The sequence below is a fragment of the Oreochromis niloticus genome, linkage group LG7, assembly GCF_001858045.2.
Source record: "Oreochromis niloticus isolate F11D_XX linkage group LG7, O_niloticus_UMD_NMBU, whole genome shotgun sequence".
Classification (NCBI taxonomy): Eukaryota; Metazoa; Chordata; class Actinopteri; order Cichliformes; family Cichlidae; genus Oreochromis; species Oreochromis niloticus.
This window is the reverse complement of record NC_031972.2, coordinates 24,642,678-24,666,789: the sequence shown is the minus strand read 5'-3', so window position 1 is coordinate 24,666,789 and position 24,112 is coordinate 24,642,678. Positions and strand designations below refer to the sequence as shown.

Here is a 24,112-nt window from a genome sequence, read left to right as displayed (position 1 = left end):
GTGCCTATGGAAAGAGGCACACATATTACTATTCGTCGGATTTATTATTATTATTATTATTATTATTCTCCAGTTTCCGCCTGAAATTTTGCAGCGAATCTCGCCTCGCAGTTTTGAGACAAGCTTCATATATGTTACCTCATTTTGTGCGGCCGGATCTGGAATGGTGTGCTATGACTTTTGGTGTTTATGAATTTTATAGTTTTTTAAATATTAATATTTTAGTGAAAATTTTCCCGCGCTCCTCTGCCAAACAGTTTTGACATTAGGATTACATATGTTAGATCATTTTGTGCGGCTGGAGCTGGGCTAGTATGGTGTGACTTTTGGTGTTTATAACTTTTATAGTTTTTGAAATATTTAGATTTTAGTGCAAATTTAGGCCAATTCATCTTTTGGCGCCAAATAAACAGACTTCATTTGTGGTGTCTTGGCTCTCTCTAGTGGTATACCGGGAGTAGTACAGCCGAAAAGATTTATCCTTGTGTTGAAAACTCCATATCCCACAATTCATAGCACGCCTCTACAGAGTGAACAATGGCGGCCACCACTTCGTTTTATATGTCTTTTATTCGTGTTTCTAGGTCACAAAATAAGCTTTTAAGATATTTTCAGGCGAGAATCTAGGTGTGTAAACTTCAAATATCTGCTTGTTTTATCAAGACATCCCATATTTAGCGACAGTGCTCTGACTACGTCGGTCCTGCCTGACAGCTAGCCGGCTACCTAGCTAGCTGCCGCACTTGGCTGCAAATGGATAGCGAGGGGACTCTCTCTGTAGTTTCACCTCCCCGGTCTCTCGCAAATGCTCGCATAGAATCGGAGTTACAGCTGGATGTGGAAAAAATAACTGAGTTGTTTGGTGGTGCTATAACGCGGAGCTACAACAGTGGGCAGCTATCCACCGGTGTATGACAGAAAGGATATGCCGCGAATGAGACATACGAGGCAGGCGACTGGTGTTTGCTAACGCGGAGGTCAATCGTGGATCAGGGAAAGCGAAGGCAGGAGCGTGAGGTGAACTGAATTTCAGGTAAGAAGTTATGACCTGCACTCTATTTGGGTCAGATATAAACCGAGTTTAGGTGTAGTTTATTTAGCAACAGTTCTCTTACGTGTTGCTGATAGCCGGCTGGCTAGCTAGCTAGCGCCGCTAGCTTAGCTAGCTAGCGCGGCTAGCGACCCTTCGTGAAAAACCACCCAGGCTTGGCTGATAGTGAGGTGGCTAAAATGTGTTTAATCGCCCGATCGCTCGGCAAGGGTCTGTGTCTTAGCTGGACTTATTTTTCGTTTATATGGGCCGATGATGCTGGTCGATGTGGAAAAAATAACTGAGTTGTTTGGTGGTGGAGCTACAACAGAGGGCAGCTATCCACCGGTGTGTGACAGAAAGGACATGCCGCCAACGAGACATACGAGGCCGGGCAGGCGATTGCTAACGCGGTGGTCAATCATGGATCAGGGAAAGCGAAGGCAGGAGCGTGAGGTGAACTGAATTTCAGGTAAGAAGTTTTGAACTGCACTCTATTTCGGTCAGATATAAACCGAGTTTAGGTGTAGTTTATTTTCGTTGTGCTGACTTTTTCAATCACGTACAATAACTCGTACTGCGTTCTAGCTAGCACGACGGAGTTTCTATACAGCTGTGTGCGCATGTTGAACTTTATGACAGCCTCCCCTGTCGAAACTTCAGTCATGAAACTGATCAATGATCGGCGTTTCTCTCTTGTTTGTTTATCGCGCAAAACAACAGCAGCACGTTTAAGCTTGATCAGCTGTTGTTAGAATTCATTTGCTTTTAATTTCTGGTATCAGCTGATGTTTGCTGGAGCTACAGCTGTAAAAACGGCAGATGTCCTTACTGAATCATCAGAGCTGAACTGGTGATGGAGAAACAGGTTTACTCTTTAGGTGACATGAATAAGTTGAAGGGAAGTTATGAACTATTTTTGACAGACAAATACAGGGAGTGCAGAATTATTAGGCAAGTTGTATTTTTGAGGAATAATTTATTATTGAACAACAACCATGTTCTAAATGAACCCAAAAAACTCATTAATATCAAAGCTGAAAGTTTTTGGAAGTAGTTTTTAGTTTTAGCTATTTTAGGGGGATATCTGTGTGTGCAGGTGACTATTACTGTGCATAATTATTAGGCAACTTAACAAAAAACAAATATATACCCATTTCAATTATTTATTTTTACCAGTGAAACCAATATAACATCTCCACATTCACAAATATACATTTCTGACATTCAAAAACAAAACCAAAACAAATCAGCGACCAATATAGCCACCTTTCTTTGCAAGGACACTCAAAAGCCTGCCATCCATGGATTCTGTCAGTGTTTTGATCTGTTCACCATCAACATTGCATGCAGCAGCAACCACAGCCTCCCAGACACTGTTCAGAGAGGTGTATTGTTTTCCCTCCTTGTAAATCTCACATTTGATGATGGACCACAGGTTCTCAATGGGGTTCAGATCAGGTGAACAAGGAGGCCATGTCATTAGTTTTTCTTCTTTTATACCCTTTCTTGCCAGCCACGCTGTGGAGTACTTGGACGCGTGTGATGGAGCATTGTCCTGCATGAAAATCATGTTTTTCTTGAAGGATGCAGACTTCTTCCTGTACCACTGCTTGAAGAAGGTGTCTTCCAGAAACTGGCAGTAGCACTGTGAGTTGAGCTTGACTCCATCCTCAACCCGAAAAGGCCCCACAAGCTCATCTTTGATGATACCAGCCCAAACCAGTACTCCACCTCCACCTTGCTGGCATCTGAGTGGGACTGGAGCTCTCTGCCCTTTACCAATCCAGCCACGGGCCCATCCATCTGGCCCATCAAGACTCACTCTCATTTCATCAGTCCATAAAACCTTAGAAAACTCAGTCTTGAGATATTTCTTGGCCCAGTCTTGACGTTTCAGCTTGTGTGTCTTGTTCAGTGGTGGTCGTCTTTCAGCCTTTCTTACCTTGGCCATGTCTCTGAGTATTGCACACCTTGTGCTTTTGGGCACTCCAGTGATGTTGCAGCTCTGAAATATGGCCAAACTGGTGGCAAGTGGCATCTTGGCAGCTGCACGCTTGACTTTTCTCAGTTCATGGGCAGTTATTTTGCGCCTTGGTTTTTCCACACGCTTCTTGCGACCCTGTTGACTATTTTGAATGAAACGCTTGATTGTTCGATGATCACGCTTCAGAAGCTTTGCAATTTTAAGACTGCTGCATCCCTCTGCAAGATATCTCACTATTTTTGACTTTTCTGAGCCTGTCAAGTCCTTCTTTTGACCCATTTTGCCAAAGGAAAGGAAGTTGCCTAATAATTATGCACACCTGATATAGGGTGTTGATGTCATTAGACCACACCCCTTCTCATTACAGAGATGCACATCACCTAATATGCTTAATTGGTAGTAGGCTTTCGAGCCTATACAGCTTGGAGTAAGACAACATGCATGAAGAGGATGATGTGGACAAAATACTCATTTGCCTAATAATTCTGCACTCCCTGTAAACACCAAGCTCCTTTTTTTGTGTAGCTGACAGCTGGTAACTGTGCAGGGGCGGAGCTAGCAAAGCTTTTGCCAGGGGGCCAGGTAGGGCATTAACAGAGAAAGGTGGACATAAAGATATACTTTTCTTTCTTACTCTCATATAAAATATTTAGCTTTTATTAAATGCTTATCCGAATCTTACAACCAAAGTTTGTATAATAATACACAAGGTTGGCTGTAGACCATTGTTCATCATTCAGAACACTGTGTAAAAATAACAAAAAACAGAAAGTGAATGCAAAAGTGCATAAATATTTATTTTACGTGTTTGATGTGTGTGGCGGGGCGTGGTCTGCAGTGCTGCTGCAGGGGAGGTGGACCCACCTGAGCGGCACCTGCAATCACGCCTCTCGGGCGTAGTCTGTGCTCTCTCGGCTGTTTTTTTGGGTGTGTGTTGGGCTGTCAGTTGAAAAGCTACAGCCAGCTGTTTGGGTACCGCAACCATGTGTGAAAAGTGGTCCATAACGTAATGCTTCAAAGCGTGTTCATGCAAACATTGTCGGATCTGCCGTGGTACAATGGGACTTCTGCTCATGAACCTGTGTGCACAGCGTCTGCAAATCGGCGCTGTACGAAGTAACTTCATCTTTACACAAAACTGTAAGCTGTTATCTGTGAAGCGTGAGCGGTGTTTGTTTTTACCATAGTTCATGGTGGAGAATGGGTGCTCTTCTGAGTTTTGCTCTCTGTAGCTGTATGAATGGCAAACTACACTGAATAGCAGCGGCATAGGCACACATAAAATTTCTTCTGAAATTTTCGCTTTCTAGTTATTATGTGTGCCTATGACAAGAGGCACACATATTACTATTCGTCGGATTTATTATTATTATTATTATTATTATTATTATTCTCCAGTTTCCGCCTGAAATTTTGCAGCGAATCTCGCCCCGCAGTTTTGAGACAATCTTCATATATGTTACCTCATTTTGTGCGGCCGGATCTGGAATGGTGTGCTATGACTTTGGTCTTTATGAATTTTATAGTTTTTAAAATATTAATATTTTAGTGAAAATTTTCCCGCGCTCCTCTGCCGAACAGTTTTGACATTAGGGTTACATATGTTAGATCATTTTGTGCGGCTGGAGCTGGACTATTATGTCATGACTTTTGGTGTTCATGACTTTTATAGTTTTTTAAATATTAATATTTTAGTGCAAATTTAGGCCAATTCACCTTTTGGCGCCAAATAAACAGACTTCATTTGTGGTGTGTTGGCTCTCTCTAGTGGTATGCCGGGAGTGGTACAGCCTGTCTACCCTTATTTGGATTACCGTAATGATGACAATTTCAACGGTGCGCACAGCGTCGCTGCTTTCAGGAGCCATTGGAATTTTAAGGTTGCGCAAATCATTCAAAAGTTACGGTAATGCTTGGTGGAAAACTCAATATCCCACAATTCATAGCACGCCTCTACAGAGTGAACAATGGCGGCCACCACTTCGTTTTATATGTCTTTTATTCGTGTTTCTAGGTCACAAAATAAGCTTTTAAGATATTTTCAGGCGAGAATGTAGGTGTGTAAACTTCAAATATCTGCTTGTTTTACCAAGACATCCCATATTTAGCGACAGTGCTCTGACTACGTCGGTCCTGCCTGACAGCTAGCCGGCTACCTAGCTAGCTGCCGCACTTGGCTGCAAATGGATAGCGAGGGGACTCTCTCTGTCGTTTCACCTCCCTGGTCTCTCGCAAATGCTCGCATAGAATCGGAGTTACAGCTGGATGTGGAAAAAATAACTGAGTTGTTTGGTGGTGGAGCTACAACAGAGGGCAGCTACCCACCGGTGTGTGACAGAAAGGACATGCCGCCAACGAGACATATGAGGCCGGGCAGGCGATTGCTAACGCGGTGGTCAATCATGGATCAGGGAAAGCGAGGGCAGGAGCGTGAGGTGAACTGAATTTCAGGTAAGAAGTTATGACCTGCACTCTATTTGGGTCAGATATAAACCGAGTTTAGGTGTAGTTTATTTAGCAGCAGTTCTCTTATGTGTTGCTGATAGCCGGCTAGCTAGCTAGCGCCGCTAGCATAGTTAGCTCGCGCCGCTAGCAACCCTTCGTGAAAAAGCACCCAGGCTTGGCTTATATTGAGGCGGGTGAAACTCGTGTCAGCACCCGGTCGCTCTCTATTTGGGTCAGATATAAACCGAGTTTAGGTGTAGTTTATTTAGCAGCAGTTCTCTTATGTGTTGCTGATAGCCGGCTAGCTAGCTAGCGCCGCTAGCATAGTTAGCTCGCGCCGCTAGCAACCCTTCGTGAAAAAGCACCCAGGCTTGGCTTATATTGAGGCGGGTGAAACTCGTGTCAGCACCCGGTCGCTCTCTATTTGGGTCAGATATAAACCGAGTTTAGGTGTAATTTATTTTCGTTGACCTTTTACAATCGTAATGCCACGGGAGTTTATATACAGCTGTGTGCGCACTAAGTTACTGACGTTGGACTTTATTTTATTCATTAGGGTTAGTTCCTAGAGTTGCCGTGCCGTACAAACGGAATCGTCCCACATTCAGAGAAAACATTATGATTTATTCTGTCGTTATGAAGCCTCCCCTGTCATTCTCTCGCGTGTTGAAACGTCAATCATGAAACTGATCAATGATCGGCTGTTCGCTCTTATTTATCGCGCTAAACAACAGCAGCACGTTTAAGCTTGATCAGCTGTTGTTAGAATTCTTTTGATTTTAATTTCTAGTATCAGCTGATGTTTGCTGGAGCATGAAGATGAAATCAGGAGATGTCCTTACTGAATCATCAGAGCTGAACTGGTGATGGAGAAACAGGTTTACACTTTAGGTGACATGAATGAGTTGAAGGGAAGTTATGAGTTGTTTCTGAGAGACAAAGACCAAGCTCCTTTTTGTGTAGCTGACAGCTGGTAACTGTGCAGGGGCGGATCTAGCAAAGCTTTTAGGGGGGGGGGGGGGAGCTAGGGCATTAACAGAGAAAGGTGGACACAAAGATATACTTTTCTTTCTTAGGCTACGTCCACACGTACCCGGGTATTTTTGAAAACGCAGATTTTTCTATGCGTTTGCACCTCTCGTCCACACGTAAACGGCGTTTTCGGTCACTGAAAACGGAGATTTCTAAAAACGCCTGCCAGGGTGGATATTTTCGAAAACTCCGTTTTTGCATTTACGTGTGGACGAGGAAAACGGAGAAAACGCAGCGTCATAGGTGTGCGCCTTTTTTGACGTCACACTGTGCGCCACGTTATTGTTTCGGTGAAATTAATTTCTACAATACTGTTACCGTTAATCGTACTCTCTGCAGTGTTTAAATGCTTACATATATACACACACAGTTACTGTCCCTCCACACATACGACTCGGTTCTGCTTCTATGCCCCATCTTTGTTTACTATTTCCCACCGAGGCTCCTAGACTTCTGATTGGCCAACATTTCTACACGGTTAGGAATATATCGCCACCTGCTGCTTTGGCATGTTCCTAGCAGCGTTTTCCTTCATTTCTGCGTTTACGTGTGGACGGGATTATTTTTAAAAACGAAAACGGAAAATCTCCGTTTTCAAAAACACCCGTGTACGTGTGGACGTAGCCTTACTCTCATATAAAATATTTAGCTTTTATTAAATAGTTATCTGAATCTCACAACCAAAGTTTGTATAATAATACACAGGATTGGCTGTAGACCATTGTTCATAATTCAGAACACTGTGTAAAAATAACAAAAACAAAAAGTGAATGCATGTGTGAAAAGTGGTCTATAATGTAATGCTTCAAAGTGTGTTCATGCAAACATTGTCGGGTCTGCCGTGGTACAATGGGACTTCTGCTCATGAACCTGTGTGCACAGCGTCTGCAAATCGGCGCTGTACGAAGTAACTTCATCTTTACACAAAACTGTAAGCTGTCATCTGTGAAGCGTGAGCGGTGTTTGTTTTTACCATAGTTCATGGTGGAGAATGGCTGCTCTTCTGAGTTTTGCTCTCTGTAGCCGTATGAATGGCAAACTACAGTGATTAGCAGCGGCATAGGCACACATAAAATTTCTTCTGAAATTTTCGCTTTCTAGTTATTATTATTATTATTCTCCAGTTTCCGCCTGAAATTTTGCAGCGAATCTCGCCCCGCAGTTTGAGACAAGCTTCATATATGTTACCTCATTTTGTGCGGCCGGATCTGGAATGGTGTGCTATGACTTTTGGTGTTTATGAATTTTATAGTTTTTTAAATATTAATATTTTAGTGAAAATTTTCCCGCGCTCCTCTGCCGAACAGTTTTGACATTAGGGTTACATATGTTAGATCATTTTGTGCGGCTGGAGCTGGACTATTATGTCATGACTTTTGGTGTTCATGACTTTTATAGTTTTTTAAATATTAATATTTTAGTGCAAATTTAGGCCAATTCATCTTTTGGCGCCAAATAAACAGACTTCATTTGTGGTGTGTTGGCTCTCTCTAGTGGTATGCCGGGAGTGGTACAGCCTGTGTACCCTTGTTTGGATTACCGTAATGATGACAATTTCAACGGTGCGCACAGCGTCGCTGCTTTCAGGAGCCATTGGAATTTTTAAGGTTGCGCAAATCATTCAAAAGTTACGGTAATGCTTGGTGGAAAACTCAATATCCCACAATTCATAGTACGCCTCTACAGAGTGAACAATGGCGGCCACCACTTCGTTTTATATGTCTTTTATTCTTGTTTCTAGGTCACAAAATAAGCTTTTAAGATATTTTCAGGCGAGAATGTAGGTGTGTAAACTTCAAATATCTGCTTGTTTTATCAAGACATCCCATATTTAGCGACAGTGCTCTGACTACGTCGGTCCTGCCTGACAGCTAGCCGGCTACCTAGCTAGCTGCCGCACTTGGCTGCAAATGGATAGCGAGGGGACTCTCTGTCGTTTCACCTCCCTGGTCTCTCGCAAATGCTCGCATAGAATCAGAGTTACAGCTGGATGTGGAAAAATAACTGAGTTGTTTGGTGGTGGAGCTACAACAGAGGGCAGCTACCACCGGTGTGTGACAGAAAGGATATGCCGCCAACGAGACATATGAGGCCGGGCAGGCGATTGCTAACGCGGTGGTCAATCATGGATCAGGGAAAGCGAAGGCAGGAGCGTGAGGTGAACTGAATTTCAGGTAAGAAGTTATGAACTGCACTCTATTTCGGTCAGATATAAACCGAGTTTAGGTGTAGTTTATTTAGCAGCAGTTCTCTTATGTGTTGCTGATAGCCGGCTAGCTAGCTAGCGCCGCTAGCATAGTTAGCTCGCGCCGCTAGCAACCCTTCGTGAAAAAGCACCCAGGCTTGGCTTATATTGAGGCGGGTGAAACTCGTGTCAGCACCCGGTCGCTCTCTATTTGGGTCAGATATAAACCGAGTTTAGGTGTAGTTTATTTAGCAGCAGTTCTCTTATGTGTTGCTGATAGCCGGCTAGCTAGCTAGCGCCGCTAGCATAGTTAGCTCGCGCCGCTAGCAACCCTTCGTGAAAAAGCACCCAGGCTTGGCTTATATTGAGGCGGGTGAAACTCGTGTCAGCACCCGGTCGCTCTCTATTTGGGTCAGATATAAACCGAGTTTAGGTGTAATTTATTTTCGTTGACCTTTTACAATCGTAATGCCACGGGAGTTTATATACAGCTGTGTGCGTACTAAGTTACTGACGTTGGACTTTATTTTATTCATTAGGGTTAGTTCATAGAGTTGCCGTGCCGTACAAACGGAATCGTCCCACATTCAGAGAAAACATTATGATTTATTCTGTCGTTACGAAGCCTCCCCTGTCATTCTCTCGCGTGTTGAAACGTCAATCATGAAACTGATCAATGATCGGCTGTTCGCTCTTATTTATCGCGCTAAACAACAGCAGCACGTTTAAGCTTGATCAGCTGTTGTTAGAATTCTTTTGATTTTAATTTCTAGTATCAGCTGATGTTTGCTGGAGCATGAAGATGAAATCAGGAGATGTCCTTACTGAATCATCAGAGCTGAACTGGTGATGGAGAAACAGGTTTACACTTTAGGTGACATGAATGAGTTGAAGGGAAGTTATGAGTTGTTTCTGAGAGACAAAGACCAAGCTCCTTTTTTGTGTAGCTGACAGCTGGTAACTGTGCAGGGGCGGATCTAGCAAAGCTTTTGCCAGGGGGCCAGGTAGGGCATTAACAGGGAAAGGGGACACAAAGATATACTTTTCTTTCTTACTCTCGTATAAAATATTTAGCTTTTTATTAAATAGTTATCTGCATCTTACAACCAAAGTTTGTATAATAATACACAAGATTGGCTGTAGACCATTGTTAATCATTTACTGTGTAAAAATAACAAAAACCAAAAAGTAAATGCAAAAGTGCATAAATATTTATTTTACGTGTTTGATGTGTGTGGCGGGGCGTGGTCTGCAGTGCCGCTGCAGGGGAGGTGGACCCACGGGCGTAAAGTCTGTGCTCTTTCGGCTGTTTTTTGGGTGTGTGTCGGGCTGTCAGTTGAAAAGCTACAGCCGGCTGTGTGAGTACACCAAGCATGTGTGAAAAGTGGTCCATAACGTAATGCTTCAAAGAGTGTTCATGCAAACATTGTCGGGTCTGCCGTGGTACAATGGGACTTCTGCTCATGAACCTGTGTGCACAGCATCTGCAAATCGGGGCTGTGCAAAGTCACTTCATCTTTACCCAAAACTGTAAGCTGTCATCTATGAGGCGCGAGCGGTGTTTGTTTTTACCATAGTTCACGGTGGAGAATGGCTGCTCTTCTGAGTTTTGCTCTCTGTAGCCGTATGAATGTCAAACTACACTGATTCGCAGCGGCATAGGCACACATAAAATTTCTTCTGAAATTTTCGCTTTCTAGTTATTATTATTATTCTCCAGTTTCCGCCTGAAATTTTGCAGCGAATCTCGCCCCGCAGTTTTGAGACAAGCTTCATATATGTTACCTCATTTTGTGCGGCCGGATCTGGAATGGTGTGCTATGACTTTTGGTCTTTGTGAATTTTATAGTTTTTTAAATATTAATATTTTAGTGAAAATTTTCCCGCGCTCCTCTGCCGAACAGCTTTGACATTAGGGTTACATATGTTAGATCATTTTGTGCGGCTGGAGCTGGACTATTATGTCATGACTTTTGGTGTTCATGACTTTTATAGTTTTTTAAATATTTATATTTTAGTGCAAATTTAGGCCAATTCATCTTTTGGCGCCAAATAAACAGACTTCATTTGTGGTGTGTTGGCTCTCTCTAGTGGTATGCCGGGAGTGGTACAGCCTGTGTACCCTTATTTGGATTACCGTAATGATGACAATTTCAACGGTGCGCACAGCGTCGCTGCTTTCAGGAGCCATTGGAATTTTTAAGGTTGCGCAAATCATTCAAAAGTTACGGTAATGCTTGGTGGAAAACTCAATATCCCACAATTCATAGCACGCCTCTACAGAGTGAACAATGGCGGCCACCACTTCGTTTTATATGTCTTTTATTCGTGTTTCTAGGTCACAAAATAAGCTTTTAAGATATTTTCAGGCGAGAATGTAGGTGTGTAAACTTCAAATATCTGCTTGTTTTATCAAGACATCCCATATTTAGCGACAGTGCTCTGACTACGTCGGTCCTGCCTGACAGCTAGCCGGCTACCTAGCTAGCTGCCGCACTTGGCTGCAAATGGATAGCGAGGGGACTCTCTCTCTCTCCTTTCACCTCCCCGGTCTCTCGCAAATGCTCGCATAGAATCGGAGTTACAGCTGGATGTGGAAAAAATAACTGAGTTGTTTGGTGGTGGAGCTACAACAGAGGGCAGCTACCCACCGGTGTGTGACAGAAAGGACATGCCGCCAACGAGACATATGAGGCCGGGCAGGCGATTGCTAACGCGGTGGTCAATCATGGATCAGGGAAAGCGAAGGCAGGAGCGTGAGGTGAACTGAATTTCAGGTAAGAAGTTATGAACTGCACTCTATTTGGGTCAGATATAAACAGAGTTTAGGTGTAGTTTATTTAGCAGCAGTTCTCTTATGTGTTGCTGATAGCCGGCTAGCTAGCTAGCGCCACTAGCATAGTTAGCTCGCGCCGCTAGCAACCCTTCGTGAAAAAGCACCCAGTCTTGGCTTATATTGAAGCGGGTGAAACTCGTGTCAGCACCCGGTCGCTCTCTATTTGGGTCAGATATAAACCGAGTTTAGGTGTAGTTTATTTAGCAGCAGTTCTCTTATGTGTTGCTGATAGCCGGCTAGCTAGCTAGCGCCGCTAGCATAGTTAGCTCGCGCCGCTAGCAACCCTTCCCAGGCTTGGCTTATATTGAGGCGGGTGAAACTCGTGTCAGCACCCGGTCGCTCTCTATTTGGGTCAGATATAAACCGAGTTTAGGTGTAATTTATTTTCGTTGACCTTTTACAATCGTAATGCCACGGGTGTTTATATACAGCTGTGTGCGCACTAAGTTACTGACGTTGGACTTTATTTTATTCATTAGGGTTAGTTCATAGAGTTGCCGTGCCGTACAAACGGAATCGTCCCACATTCAGAGAAAACATTATGATTTATTCTGTCGTTACGAAGCCTCCCCTGTCATTCTCTCGCGTGTTGAAACGTCAATCATGAAACTGATCAATGATCGGCTGTTCGCTCTTATTTATCGCGCTAAACAACAGCAGCACGTTTAAGCTTGATCAGCTGTTGTTAGAATTCTTTTGATTTTAATTTCTAGTATCAGCTGATGTTTGCTGGAGCATGAAGATGAAATCAGGAGATGTCCTTACTGAATCATCAGAGCTGAACTGGTGATGGAGAAACAGGTTTACACTTTAGGTGACATGAATGAGTTGAAGGGAAGTTATGAGTTGTTTCTGAGAGACAAAGACCAAGCTCCTTTTTTGTGTAGCTGACAGCTGGTAACTGTGCAGGGGCGGATCTAGCAAAGCTTTTAGGGGGGGGAGCTAGGGCATTAACAGAGAAAGGTGGACACAAAGATATACTTTTCTTTCTTACTCTCATATAAAATATTTAGCTTTTATTAAATAGTTATCTGAATCTCACAACCAAAGTTTGTATAATAATACACAGGATTGGCTGTAGACCATTGTTCATAATTCAGAACACTGTGTAAAAATAACAAAAAACAAAAAGTGAATGCATGTGTGAAAAGTGGTCCATAATGTAATGCTTCAAAGCGTGTTCATGCAAACATTGTCGGGTCTGCCGTGGTACAATGGGACTTCTGCTCATGAACCTGTGTGCACAGCGTCTGCAAATCGGCGCTGTACGAAGTAACTTCATCTTTACACAAAACTGTAAGCTGTCATCTGTGAAGCGTGAGCGGTGTTTGTTTTTACCATAGTTCATGGTGGAGAATGGCTGCTCTTCTGAGTTTTGCTCTCTGTAGCCGTATGAATGGCAAACTACAGTGATTAGCAGCGGCATAGGCACACATAAAATTTCTTCTGAAATTTTCGCTTTCTAGTTTCTAAATGCAATCTTCTCCCTGGCCTTGCTTTGGCTACACGACACATACTATGGCAAGAAAACACCATGCTATTTCAGTTTAGCCTTTGAACTGTTCAGTCTATCTCATTATAAAATTTTAGGTCAAGGCAGATGAAGTGATATACTTAAAAAAAGAAAGGAAAAGAGAGACAAAGAGAGAGTTACAAAATTACCTCTGTGATTTTGAGTGTTGAGAAATTAAATATGGCCCGAGGGCCTGCAGTAGCACAGAAAAATACATCTTAACTTTGAAAAAAAACCTTTAAAAATATTTTAGCATGTAGCTCTGAACAGAGATCTCAAATAGTAAAAAATAAACGATATGTTTGTTTAACACGGACTTATGGGCCTAAAAAACTAGAGTTAATTTGAGTGACTGCTGATGCTTTGTACCAAGTGTATGTGTGCTGTGACATTACGAAGCGTTTGTGACTGTATCCATCTGCTCCTTCCTACGCTCCAAGTAATGTGTAACGCTGTCTATGAGTGAGAACATACAGCTGACAGCTGGCAAAAAAAGCTCTACACTTTTCTTTTCTCCACTCAAGACCAAAAGTCAAGCAATGCCACCCTTAAAGGCCGTCTGAAAGTACCGTGCACATGTACGACTAAGTAAGAAGAATTCATTTACATAGTTACTTTTCCCCCCCTCATCCACAAGTGAGTTGTAGAACTGTATGATTATTATATGCTTAAGTCAAGAAGGTCTCTATTTATCCTTAATTTGTTAAATCAAAACTAAAATGCGCATGTAGAAATCACTGATCCCCGACCTTGTATGCATTTAATTTGCCTGCGGCCCTTCCGATTATACCCACGTGGGTCTAGTTAATCTGCCCCGCGGCACATGTTTACTGATTTCTATCATGGTAAGAGCCGTGTCTGATGCTGTCCCACAGTGCCAGCTAGAGCACTGATGTCGGAGGGGGAAAAAAAACTGTCATCACTTAGAGGACAGGGAAGTACATTTAAAACTATTTTTTTTCCTAGTTGAGCCTCTACATTCAGAGGAACCAAGACACTCGGCAATGTAATGCTTTGTTTCCAGCGCTTTTTTCCTACCGTGTGCGTGCAGTCACCAAAACTTACCTCCGTGCGTACTGGGGACCAAAACCTGCAACTTCACTAAAATGTTTCTCCTTCGTTTTCTGTTTCCGGTTGTCGCGGCGGCAGTTCTAACAACTGTTGAAGGTGAGATTTATGATTGCTTTTGATGGACGATGATCAGTTTCAGCTTTTATTAATGCATTGGTTTGAAGTGTTTATGGTCTGCTGGATGAGACGCAAATAACGCGTAAATGGAAAGCTTTAAATATGAAAACAACTGGGTTGGAACTAGCTCAGAGGCTTCAGCTGTGTTTACAAGAGACGAGTAATGAAGATAAAATGTATAGCTATTTTATACTCTTGTATATACTTTGATAGTGCAAGCACATACACACTGGGCATATTAGACCCCCTTTAAATGACTCTGCCGTAGTTTATTACGCACATCCAATATACTTTTGTTTCCTTTTGGCTTTTATCAGCACAAAATTTAAGCAGGCCCAAAAATTGCTATGAAGTTGTCATATTTGCTTGTCATGACTATTTTTTGTATTTGACTGGCTCATACAGATATAAGGTTGTGTTTCATATTTTTGTAGTTTTGTGGTTACCATCCATGGCCTAAGCCCATTCTGTTATCCCTCAGTCTAAATGAAAGTGACAGCATGCTCTCCAGTGTGCATCAGGAAGCCTCATCTGTGGGATTAAAGAGGCCTGAAGCTGAGGTTGCACAGCTGTTTCTCTGGTTGTTTAAAGATAACCCGCATTGGGAGCCACAGAAAGCAGTCTGTCCCTCTGTGATACCGATAGTATGCGAAAGACTACTGTCTGAGATTGCCTGGGTTTATATCTACCCATGCTATCTGTGGGTGCATTTTTTTCATCACACATGCATGTGTGACTTCCGCATGTCTGCAACTGCGGGACTCGGCTGTGTTCTGACTGCGTGTCTAAGTGATAGGGTTCAGCCTTTGATATCTTCCCTGCTTGATCACCATGAATATGCATGACAGCCTTATCTTTTAGTCCAGTCACAGTCTGCTGTCTAATGTGTCTGTGAGCCTCTCTGAGTTAGAACTGCCATTTATAACTGTTGTTCAAAATTGCCATATAATTAATTTTTTCTGTAATATCTCTGGTTTATATACTTAAAGGGATCCCGCCAGGTCTGACCAGATTACTTTCTGATCAATACATTATTCTGTTAAGCAGCAGTGTTCATGAGCAGTGGGATAATTCTGAGGTTACAGCTAAGAAATACTGTGGATTATTTCTGTCTTTATGTTTTATGCTTCCATTAATTGCATTAAGTTTCACAGGAGATATTTAAACAAGCTGCATTTATAATCTTGCGACAGTATGGGGAAGTCTTTTGCATAAGTCCCTTCATAATGAAAAAATATCCTATTTTTAGATTCAAAAAGAAGGATAAGATTCAGGCTTTTCTCCCGGGCTGGTTTGAGCAGAATAATGATGGTAAAATAAAGTAGATGGCTCTTAAACTGGAAAGCAAATGCAGCTGCGGCCAAAGCCAACATTGTGATTTTTTTTTTTTGCTAGATTTAAAAAAAAAATTGCATTGTATAAAATCTTTGCACTACAGTCAGGTTGTAACAGTTTGAGTACTAATTCAGCAACCTCAGAAATGAATCATCATCAAAATCTAATTAGCTGAAATTTGTGTATCAAATGCAAAAAAAAAATAAAAAAAATCAATTCATGGATCTTCAAATGTCTGTTCACAGACAAACATGATTAACAACACTGATTGTACCCCTACCAGTGAATTATAAGTGTACAGTGCACTGTCAGCTAAATTAAACAATTATTAGTCCCAGACAGAGAGAATTATAGCTGGAAATAGCAAATGAGCATTGATGCGCTTTTGTTTTATCTTAAACCTGCAGACACGAACTAATAATGTAAAACTAAAACTTTTATATTGGCCTGCATGTGAAATTCCTTACATCATTAGTCTGATCTCTGGGATCTATAAGACACTTTTCTTGTGTGTCGTTGTTTAATATCCACCCTGACATCTGATTTTCTTTTCCATTCAGCAAGTAATCTAATTTAAATATAAATTTATTCATGAAATATGGTTTGGAATCAGAAAACAATAATATACCACTTCTAATGTGTCTGAAGGAGAGGAATATTTTATTTTCTAAAAGTTTTTTTTGTGAGGTAAGGGAAAGTCATATTCAAAAATTCATATCTTTGAGCACTTCAGCATGGAGGAGGGCAAATTACCAAGTGTCTCTGGCAGCGGGAAGAGTGATCTGTCATATACAGCGTTCTATCTGGACAAACAGTCATCCCACAGAAGTTACCAGACAGGCTTTTTAGCACTCAGATGCCACATTTCCTTTATTGGCTCGGATAGATGTAGTACGTGAATAGCAGAGAGCAGAATATCCGTTGCAGGACAGAAATGACGCAGACCTAATTTCCTCATGTTTTAGAGCTTGAATGTTATAGTGATGTGTATAATTCTCTGTAATAAAGCCACATGCCATGGTTAATCTGGCTGAAAATTTAATCAGCAACTTGTATGCCGACTGGAATTGTTACCATCTGGTCGTATGATATGCAATAAGAGTTACCCTGTTTGGCTTTCCTTTTTCAAGCCGCAGTGTTTTGCTTTAGGAAACGTGAATGGTGTATTCAGGAAAAGTAAGGGAGAATGAAAATTCAGTGAAAGAAAACTGAAAGGCCGTTTTTTTTCTTTTCTCTTTTTAATGCAGGAACTATATTCAGAAATAAACCATGTTTGCTAAATTAAGTCATTTAATTGTCTTGAGTCTTGTTAGCCAAGACAGCCAACTGTCATCATCAGTGTCGTGATCCTGACTCTGTCCTTTTGGCGCCTACCTGAACCTCATGCCATCGCCCCTTTGCTTTGCTTCTTCGACTCTGATCTCTTTTCAACCCTTCATCCTCCTGTCATCCTGTTTGCAATTACAGTAGCAAACTAGCTTTATGAGCAGTAACTGTGCTTGTCAGTAGATTTGAAACCTAACACTGAACCTTGGAGTTAAAGCATATATATGGAAAATTTCTACCTAATTTCTCTAAAGTCCTAATTCCCCAAACTCATCATTTCACAGGTGCTGAGATTCCAAGAGTGGCTGAAGACACTGGGACATTCACCACTCCATCTCCAGTTTATCCCACCATCAAGTTTCAGGTCCTCAATGTGGACCACATGTTTGTGAGACAGGACAGTCCACAGCCATCTGGGAACTCTAGCCTGAAAGCTCAGACTCAGACTTTTCTCATCACTGGACCTGGTGCCGGGCTTCTCGAGCCATCTGTCAACGCTTCATTTGGCCCCCTGGCTCTAGATGCCTCTATTCCTTTAGATTTGCTCCTCAGTGGGCGCAAGATACTGCCAGTCATTTTGAGCCGCCAGGTTCGTTCCTCATCCCCAGTTGTTAAGATTCTTTTCCACATGCCCACAGAAAGCAATATCACTGCTTGGCAAGAAACAATGGGCTCTCTAGAAGATAATGGGAGGAAAAGCAATGGAGCTAAGGCTAAGGATGGAGCTCACTGTGTCACGGCTTATGCCTTCTGGGAGACCAGAGAAGTTCGTGGGGCTTGTCTGGTGTCTCCTGGTGGCTTTTGTGTGGCACAGCTTAAGCCAGAACCCTCCTGGTTCAGCTCAGCCAGTAGATCAGGAAGCTCTAGCAGGGAAGCAGAAAGCACTGACGGGATTAAGGGACTTCAGGGGAACCTTGTGGAAGTCTACTTCCAGAGTCGGCGGGACCAGACTGGCCAGTGCACCCCACAGGATAGCCTGCAACGAGTAGGAGTGGGAAGAGGCAGAGACACTGGTGGATCAGGGACACCAATGAGGAGGGTAGGAAGTGTCAGCCTGCTCAAAAGTCCACCAGGGAATCCCACCTTTCTTCGGCTGAGGCTGGGAGGCGCTGTGGTGATCCAGACTTCTTCGAAGCCCCTCAAGTCTGGTGATGTCGCAACTTTCTATGTCTTTCTTGCTAGTACGTCCACCTTGGAAAGTTTCACACTGAGGTGAGAGATATTCTGTGTTATGCTATTCTTGTCTGTTAAGCTATTTGGTCTTGAGTAATGACTTCTCGCCAGACTGATTTTTAGTTTTTTAAGTCAGCTCTTGCACAAATTACTTACTGATCTATTCGACAGTATTAAATTCACAATGATCATGCGGGTCGACTATATTCTAAAGTTTTTTTTAAAGTCCTCATGATCTAAAAGTCCTTACAAAAAAACTACAATGAGTCTCTTTTGATTGTCAAATCTGTTAGTATAGTTCTCATACCGTAAGTCGTGCCTGCAGATGTCTGAGTTGCTGAAGGTAAGTAAAGTGAAGAAATTTACAAAAAGTGATATTTTAGTTTAGTTCTTTTATGAAGTTAAAGTCAATGTAAAAGCCTTAGACTTAAATATTCAAGGTATGCGGACTCAGAGAGTAACAACCTTTTTATGATTTTCATTATTCCTCCAGCTAAGGAGAGAGCTGAAGAGGTGTTGTATGTTTTTAGTCCTGTTTATTTAGGTGTCACAACTTTTATTAAAAACAGGCAGGGAAGTGGACGAACCCATACAATTTTGATGATCTGGATCCCTTTTATGAAAATTAAACAGCAAAGCCTTTCCAGCTCCCTTCTTGTTGTGCTTAAAGGGGCGTTTAGGAAATGAAACAAAGAAAGGAAAACACTGTAATTACTTTCCAGTCATGCTGAGGATGGTAGGGAAAATAGTTTAGGTTGAATTACATAAAAATTCATTGTCGCAATGAAACATGCGAAGCATGAAAAGACACTGGAACCAACCGGAATCATCAGGTTGTACGATATATTGAAGCGTATTCATGAAGGATTAGCTCCATGCATTTAAACTGTTACTTAAGGCACTTGAACACTGATGGGCCTCGCCATCAAGGCCTTGCAGTTAAATGCTTGAGCGCCAGCAGGACTTCTCTTGCCAGCCACATTCACCGGCTTCACAAATTACTGACATGTTATATCTTGTCTATGTCAACTTATCAGTTAGTGGAGGACTTACGGGGCGCACTCTTCCATAAACAAGGAAGTAATTGGTAAATGATTCACTGATTTTCATATCGCAACATGTCAACAGGGTTCTCTGGTTACTTGACTTCATAAATAATGCATCTAATAAATGGAGCAGAAAGACAAATAACTAAAATCTAAAAGGCCCCATTGGCTAAAAGTGAATTTAATATAAATATAGCCCTGCAACACGTAGAAACTCACAGCTGACTTGACAGACTTTTTCCCCTGCTGTTTTTTTTTTCTTTTTTTAAATGCACATCACTTGGTGGAGTAAAACTGTTTATTTTTATCAGAACACTTTGCATCAGTCAATAGTAAAGCCATTGCACTGAGGTTTGTGTTTCCGGCCTGTGGTCTGATTAATGATTTTCTTTGAAATGCAAGACAAATTTCTTTCTAATCCCACGATTTAGTGATATTGTGCTGTCGTCATAACAACAGCGTAGTAATCTGCTGCAGGATGCGAGCAAGTGGAGAGAAATATTAAGATGTGCATATTAATCCATAGGGCACACTGTTACCCTGTGGCTGTGTGTCATTCCCAGTGCTCTTCTCAGATATCAGGCAGCATTCACAAACACAAACATGCCTCCACACACACACATGGACACACGCACATGCAGAATCCCACTGACCTGAATGCAGCTCTGCTTGCATTGTTGAAATTACGTGAATAAGATTTGGCAGAGAGACGCTGACCCTCTAACATCTGCTCTTGTTTTGACTATTTGCGAGGATTTACAGCCCCTTCACCTGAAATTCCCCAAATTCATACTCACTGACCGAACCAGTGACATTCCTCTAGTCAGGTCAGTGATTTTGGTCTGTGTATTTATGACCTGCTGCCACATCCAGAATGAGATTGGACAAGAAGAGGGGACTGAGTGCAGCAGCTGAGTCCAAGTGAAGGCTAGCTCTGAGGAGCTTGGCAAAGTGATTGATTCCTCCTGGGAGAAATCCCCGCTCTACTTCGCTCTTTGGCCCAAGATTGAGTCCACTCCAGCAGAGTTAGGCCAGATAATCTGTGCCCCTGATTGAAAGTGAATTAAGAGGTTAACCCTTTAGGGTAGAGATGATCTGGGCTGCCAGGACTGATTATGTGTGGTTTTTGTTTTGGGTTTCTTTGTGCGTGTGTGTGGTTTTCCACCTGTTAACCACAGGCAGCTTTTAAAAAGCAGTACAGAGACATAAAACAGTCTGTTCACAGAGGCTGCTTTTGCAGCAAAAACTAAGTTTAGGTTACCTGAATGCCTAAAAAAAACAAAAGAGGCAAGAGCTTTGCAACTTTCACAGCTTTAAACAAAGAGATGAAGTTTGGTAAACCAGGGGTGAAGAGTTGCTCAGTTTAAAGGTCGATATCCGCTCTGTCCCCCACCTGTGGTTGTGAACTCTGGGTAGTGAGTGACAAAGACAAAGCGCGGGGATAAAAGTGGCTGAAATGAGGTTTCTCTGCAGGGAAGCCTGTGTCTGCCTGTGAACAAGAAGCGCAGTGATCCAGGAAGATCCTGACGTTGAGTTACTGCCTCTCCACACTCAATAGGAGCCAGTTGAAGTGGTTTGCACCCCTGGGAAGGGTGGTCATCAGGTGCTGTTGTCACTGTGATGCTGAGCTGGGCAAGCAGCAAGAAAATGATTTACTGCATATAGCAAAGGAATAAATTTATCCTAGGCTGTAATTTCCCCTAACTGAAACACCGTTTGTTGACTTTTTTCTAAACTATGATCACAATGACAAATTATTATGCCTTAAAAAACTCACAGCCTTATGCCTTAAAAACGCAGCAAATTAAGATTTAAGGGAAATGAAAGACAAACATCCTCAAAAATTATTATTGTTTTAAAATTTGTATTCTGATCTGCCTGCCTGAATCAGTGTCTGCATTTATTGTTTTTCAAACATTCATTAAAATCACAAATGAAAACATGTGCCTTTGGCATAAGAGTTTTGCTACAGAAAGTAATCTCTGCACAAGTCTTCATCTGGCACGCATTGAATTTTCAGCAGAACAGTATGTGTGTGGGTGCCTGAGTGTGTGTTGAATGTGCCCTTAATTCTTGCCTACTGTATTTTGCCTTTGAAACCGCTCTAACCCTGACCTCAGTCTCAGGGGTTATTGATCTGTCTGGTCGCTCTTTGATTACAAATCTGTATTTTTAAGTGTGTGTATTTGGATGTGTGTGTCAGTGTGCTAAGCCTAATGGCACACACTTTTCTGCTGACCCTTATTCTAGCAGGAATGTGCTCCAGTCAGCTGTCATATTGTTCTTCAACTGTTTGAAATCTGATTTGGAGCCGAAATAACAACAGGCTGTTAAAAGAGATGGACTGTTTGTTGTAAAATAACAGGTTGTCTCTCCATGTCACTTCTTCTAATAAATGCCTTAAGCCTTGCACGTCTTAAACTGATGGCAGGAAGAGTATTTTGGAGTTGACATAATGAAAATGTTGATCTGGCTTCCTTAAAGACGAGGTAGGTGAAGGAGATTTTAATGGTATTTTCAATGTGTTTACCTCGATATTTTCTTGAAGAACAGGCATTCTGTCACAACCACAGTCTGTCTCTCTCTATATATGCTCTTGAGCTGGTATGGGCTGAATTTCGCTTTGAACATTGCTGGCACCTTGCTGAATCCTTGAGAATGAGAATGAGAATCTATCTGCTTCACAAATGTCTGGCCATGCCATACAAAGGTTTACCATTTGTTTTGCTCTACATGGGGCCATAATTTACAAATCAAATCGTGAACAGGACAGTACTCTGCAAAAACCTTGAGTCACTTGTTATTTCTTTATAGTTTGTGACCACCTTTTTTCTTCAGCACAGCCTGAACTCTCTTAGGAAAGCTTTCTTGTAATTTCTTTAAGTAGTCTTTAGGATAGTTCTCAAGGCCTCTTGAAGGACATTCAAAGCTCTTCTTTGGATCTTGTCTGCCTTTTGTTTCATTTTCTCCTAAGGTGATCCCACACTGCTTCAGTAATGTTGACGTCCACTATCTGTGGAGTCCAGTCCATGACTGATAGTGCTCCACTATATGTTTTCTATCCTGATATCTTTTTAGTGCATTGGGAGTGTGTTTGAAATCGTTTTCATACTGAAAAATGCAGGAGCTACCAACCAGATGGTATTGCATAGTGAGTACTTCTCTGTACTGTGAGATACTGTACTTCTTCTTCTGCAGTTGGCTAAAATGCATTTCCAACCATTACAGAGCCTCCACCGTGTTTTAGAAATAGCTGTAGAATTCACTATTTTACCTCTCTTCTAACCTCCTCTTCACATATTGATAACAAATTGAACTTAAGATCTGTTGCTTCTGATTTTCAGTTAAATTCTTGTGTAATTTGGCATCTTCATATTTAGCTTCCATAAGAAGGGCTTCTTAACAGCTACCCTTCACCTGTGACCATTTCTGATGAGGCTTCGGCAAACAGCAAATGGATCAACTAAAGAGCCAGATGTATCTCTGAATTCCTGGGTCAGTTCTTTGGTGGAATTTTTCCTACTTCTTTAGGATATGACTCAGATACTGTAAATCTGCTATAGTTAAGTTTTTAAGCGTGCTACTTCTTTTGTCATCTACTTTTCCTCAGATTTTTTTAAGGACACAATGTGCCAAGATTTTCAGCTAACAGTTCTTTGGGAACTGACTAGGCTGAAAATGAATGAAAAACCAACCAGTGTCCAAGGAAAAACTTTAAAAGCCTCCACAAAGCCTGGAGAACTGTTGGTCAAGACCACTTTAAAAAAATTCCAAGAAAGCCTGGAAGCCCTTGGAAGCAAAATGAGTGGTTTTACACTGTATATCTGAAAAATGTTTCCAATGAGCACCAGCGTAATTTCTCTATAGACGTCTTAACTGCTTTCTTTTTGGAAAAAGAGGGAGTCATCCGCTGCAGGTCACTAAAAACAATGCAGGTTTAAGGATTTCTGCATTGGTTTCACTTCTCAGACTCATTTCCTTTTCATAATATAATTAACCAATCATTGCACTTCGAACAGGGATCTGAAGGATTTGTTGCCCAAGTATCACTTTTCAGTTTTCAGATCTGTAACACTTGTTGTGGTTGAACTTATGAGCTAGCTGGGTGCAGCCTTAGAGACACGGTAAAGAACTCAGCCATCCAGAGGGAGCTCAGCGTGGAGCCGCTGCTCCTTTGTGTCAAAGGGAGCCAGCTGAGGTGGTTTGTGCATCTGATCACGATGCCTCTTGGGTGCCTCCCTTAGGGGCGGCTTTCTGAGCATGTCCAATTGTGAGGAGACCCCAGGGGAAAACCAGAACTCGCAGAAGAGATTGTGTATCTCATCTTGCCTGTTAACACCACAGTATCCCCCAAGAGGAACTAAAAATGTTGCCAAGAAAAGGAATATCCTGTTGAATCTGCTACCATCATGGCCCTACATCAGAGAAGAAGAAGAAGAAGACGAAGAAGAAGAAGAAGGATAGATGGACAGATAGATGGACGGTTTGACAGAAAACAAAGCTCGTGGTGATAGCTGGATTTGCAGGATTTTTCTCATTTAGCACACTTGTGTGTGCAAGACATGCGATTAACTGATTTTCAGATCTTCCCATGGCTAATGGGAATTAAATAACCCCACTAATTCTCAGCCTTCAAGCAACCTGTGACTCAGTCTGTCAGTGACTCACCTTGTTTAACATAACATGAGCAGCAAAGCACACAAAAGATTGCAGAGAAAACCCACACGTTGTCAAGCAAGTGCACACAACCCTTAGTAACCTTTGTACCTGTGTACATTATACTAAAAGATATGGCAAATATTGTTGTTGCACATCCAAAAAGATACAGATGCAACAGTTCAAATATTTCTTTTGAGCGTCAGAACATTTCCGTATAACCCGACGTTGCACAGTGTCCTTTACAGCACAAAATCACATTGCATCATGTCCTGTAATAAAAGATTCAGACATTATGAAGCCTTCTTCATTCCTAACCCAGCACATCCCCTGTCCTGTGTTTGTTTTTTTTATGACATT

General features: G+C 42.0%; 1 protein-coding gene across 1 annotated transcript in view; it reads left to right on the top strand.

Annotated features, from left to right (window-relative positions):
* Positions 1–13,859: 13,859 nt before the first annotated feature.
* si:dkey-1d7.3 (transmembrane protein 132D) overlaps positions 13,860–24,112 on the top strand; it is a 35,703-nt gene continuing 25,450 nt past the window's right edge. The window contains exons 1-2 of the mRNA XM_005451343.3: positions 13,860–14,195; positions 17,162–18,089. Of these exons, the coding sequence (XP_005451400.1) occupies positions 14,135–14,195; positions 17,162–18,089 (989 nt within the window). The 5' untranslated portion in view covers positions 13,860–14,134. The remainder of the gene's footprint in view (positions 14,196–17,161; positions 18,090–24,112) is intronic.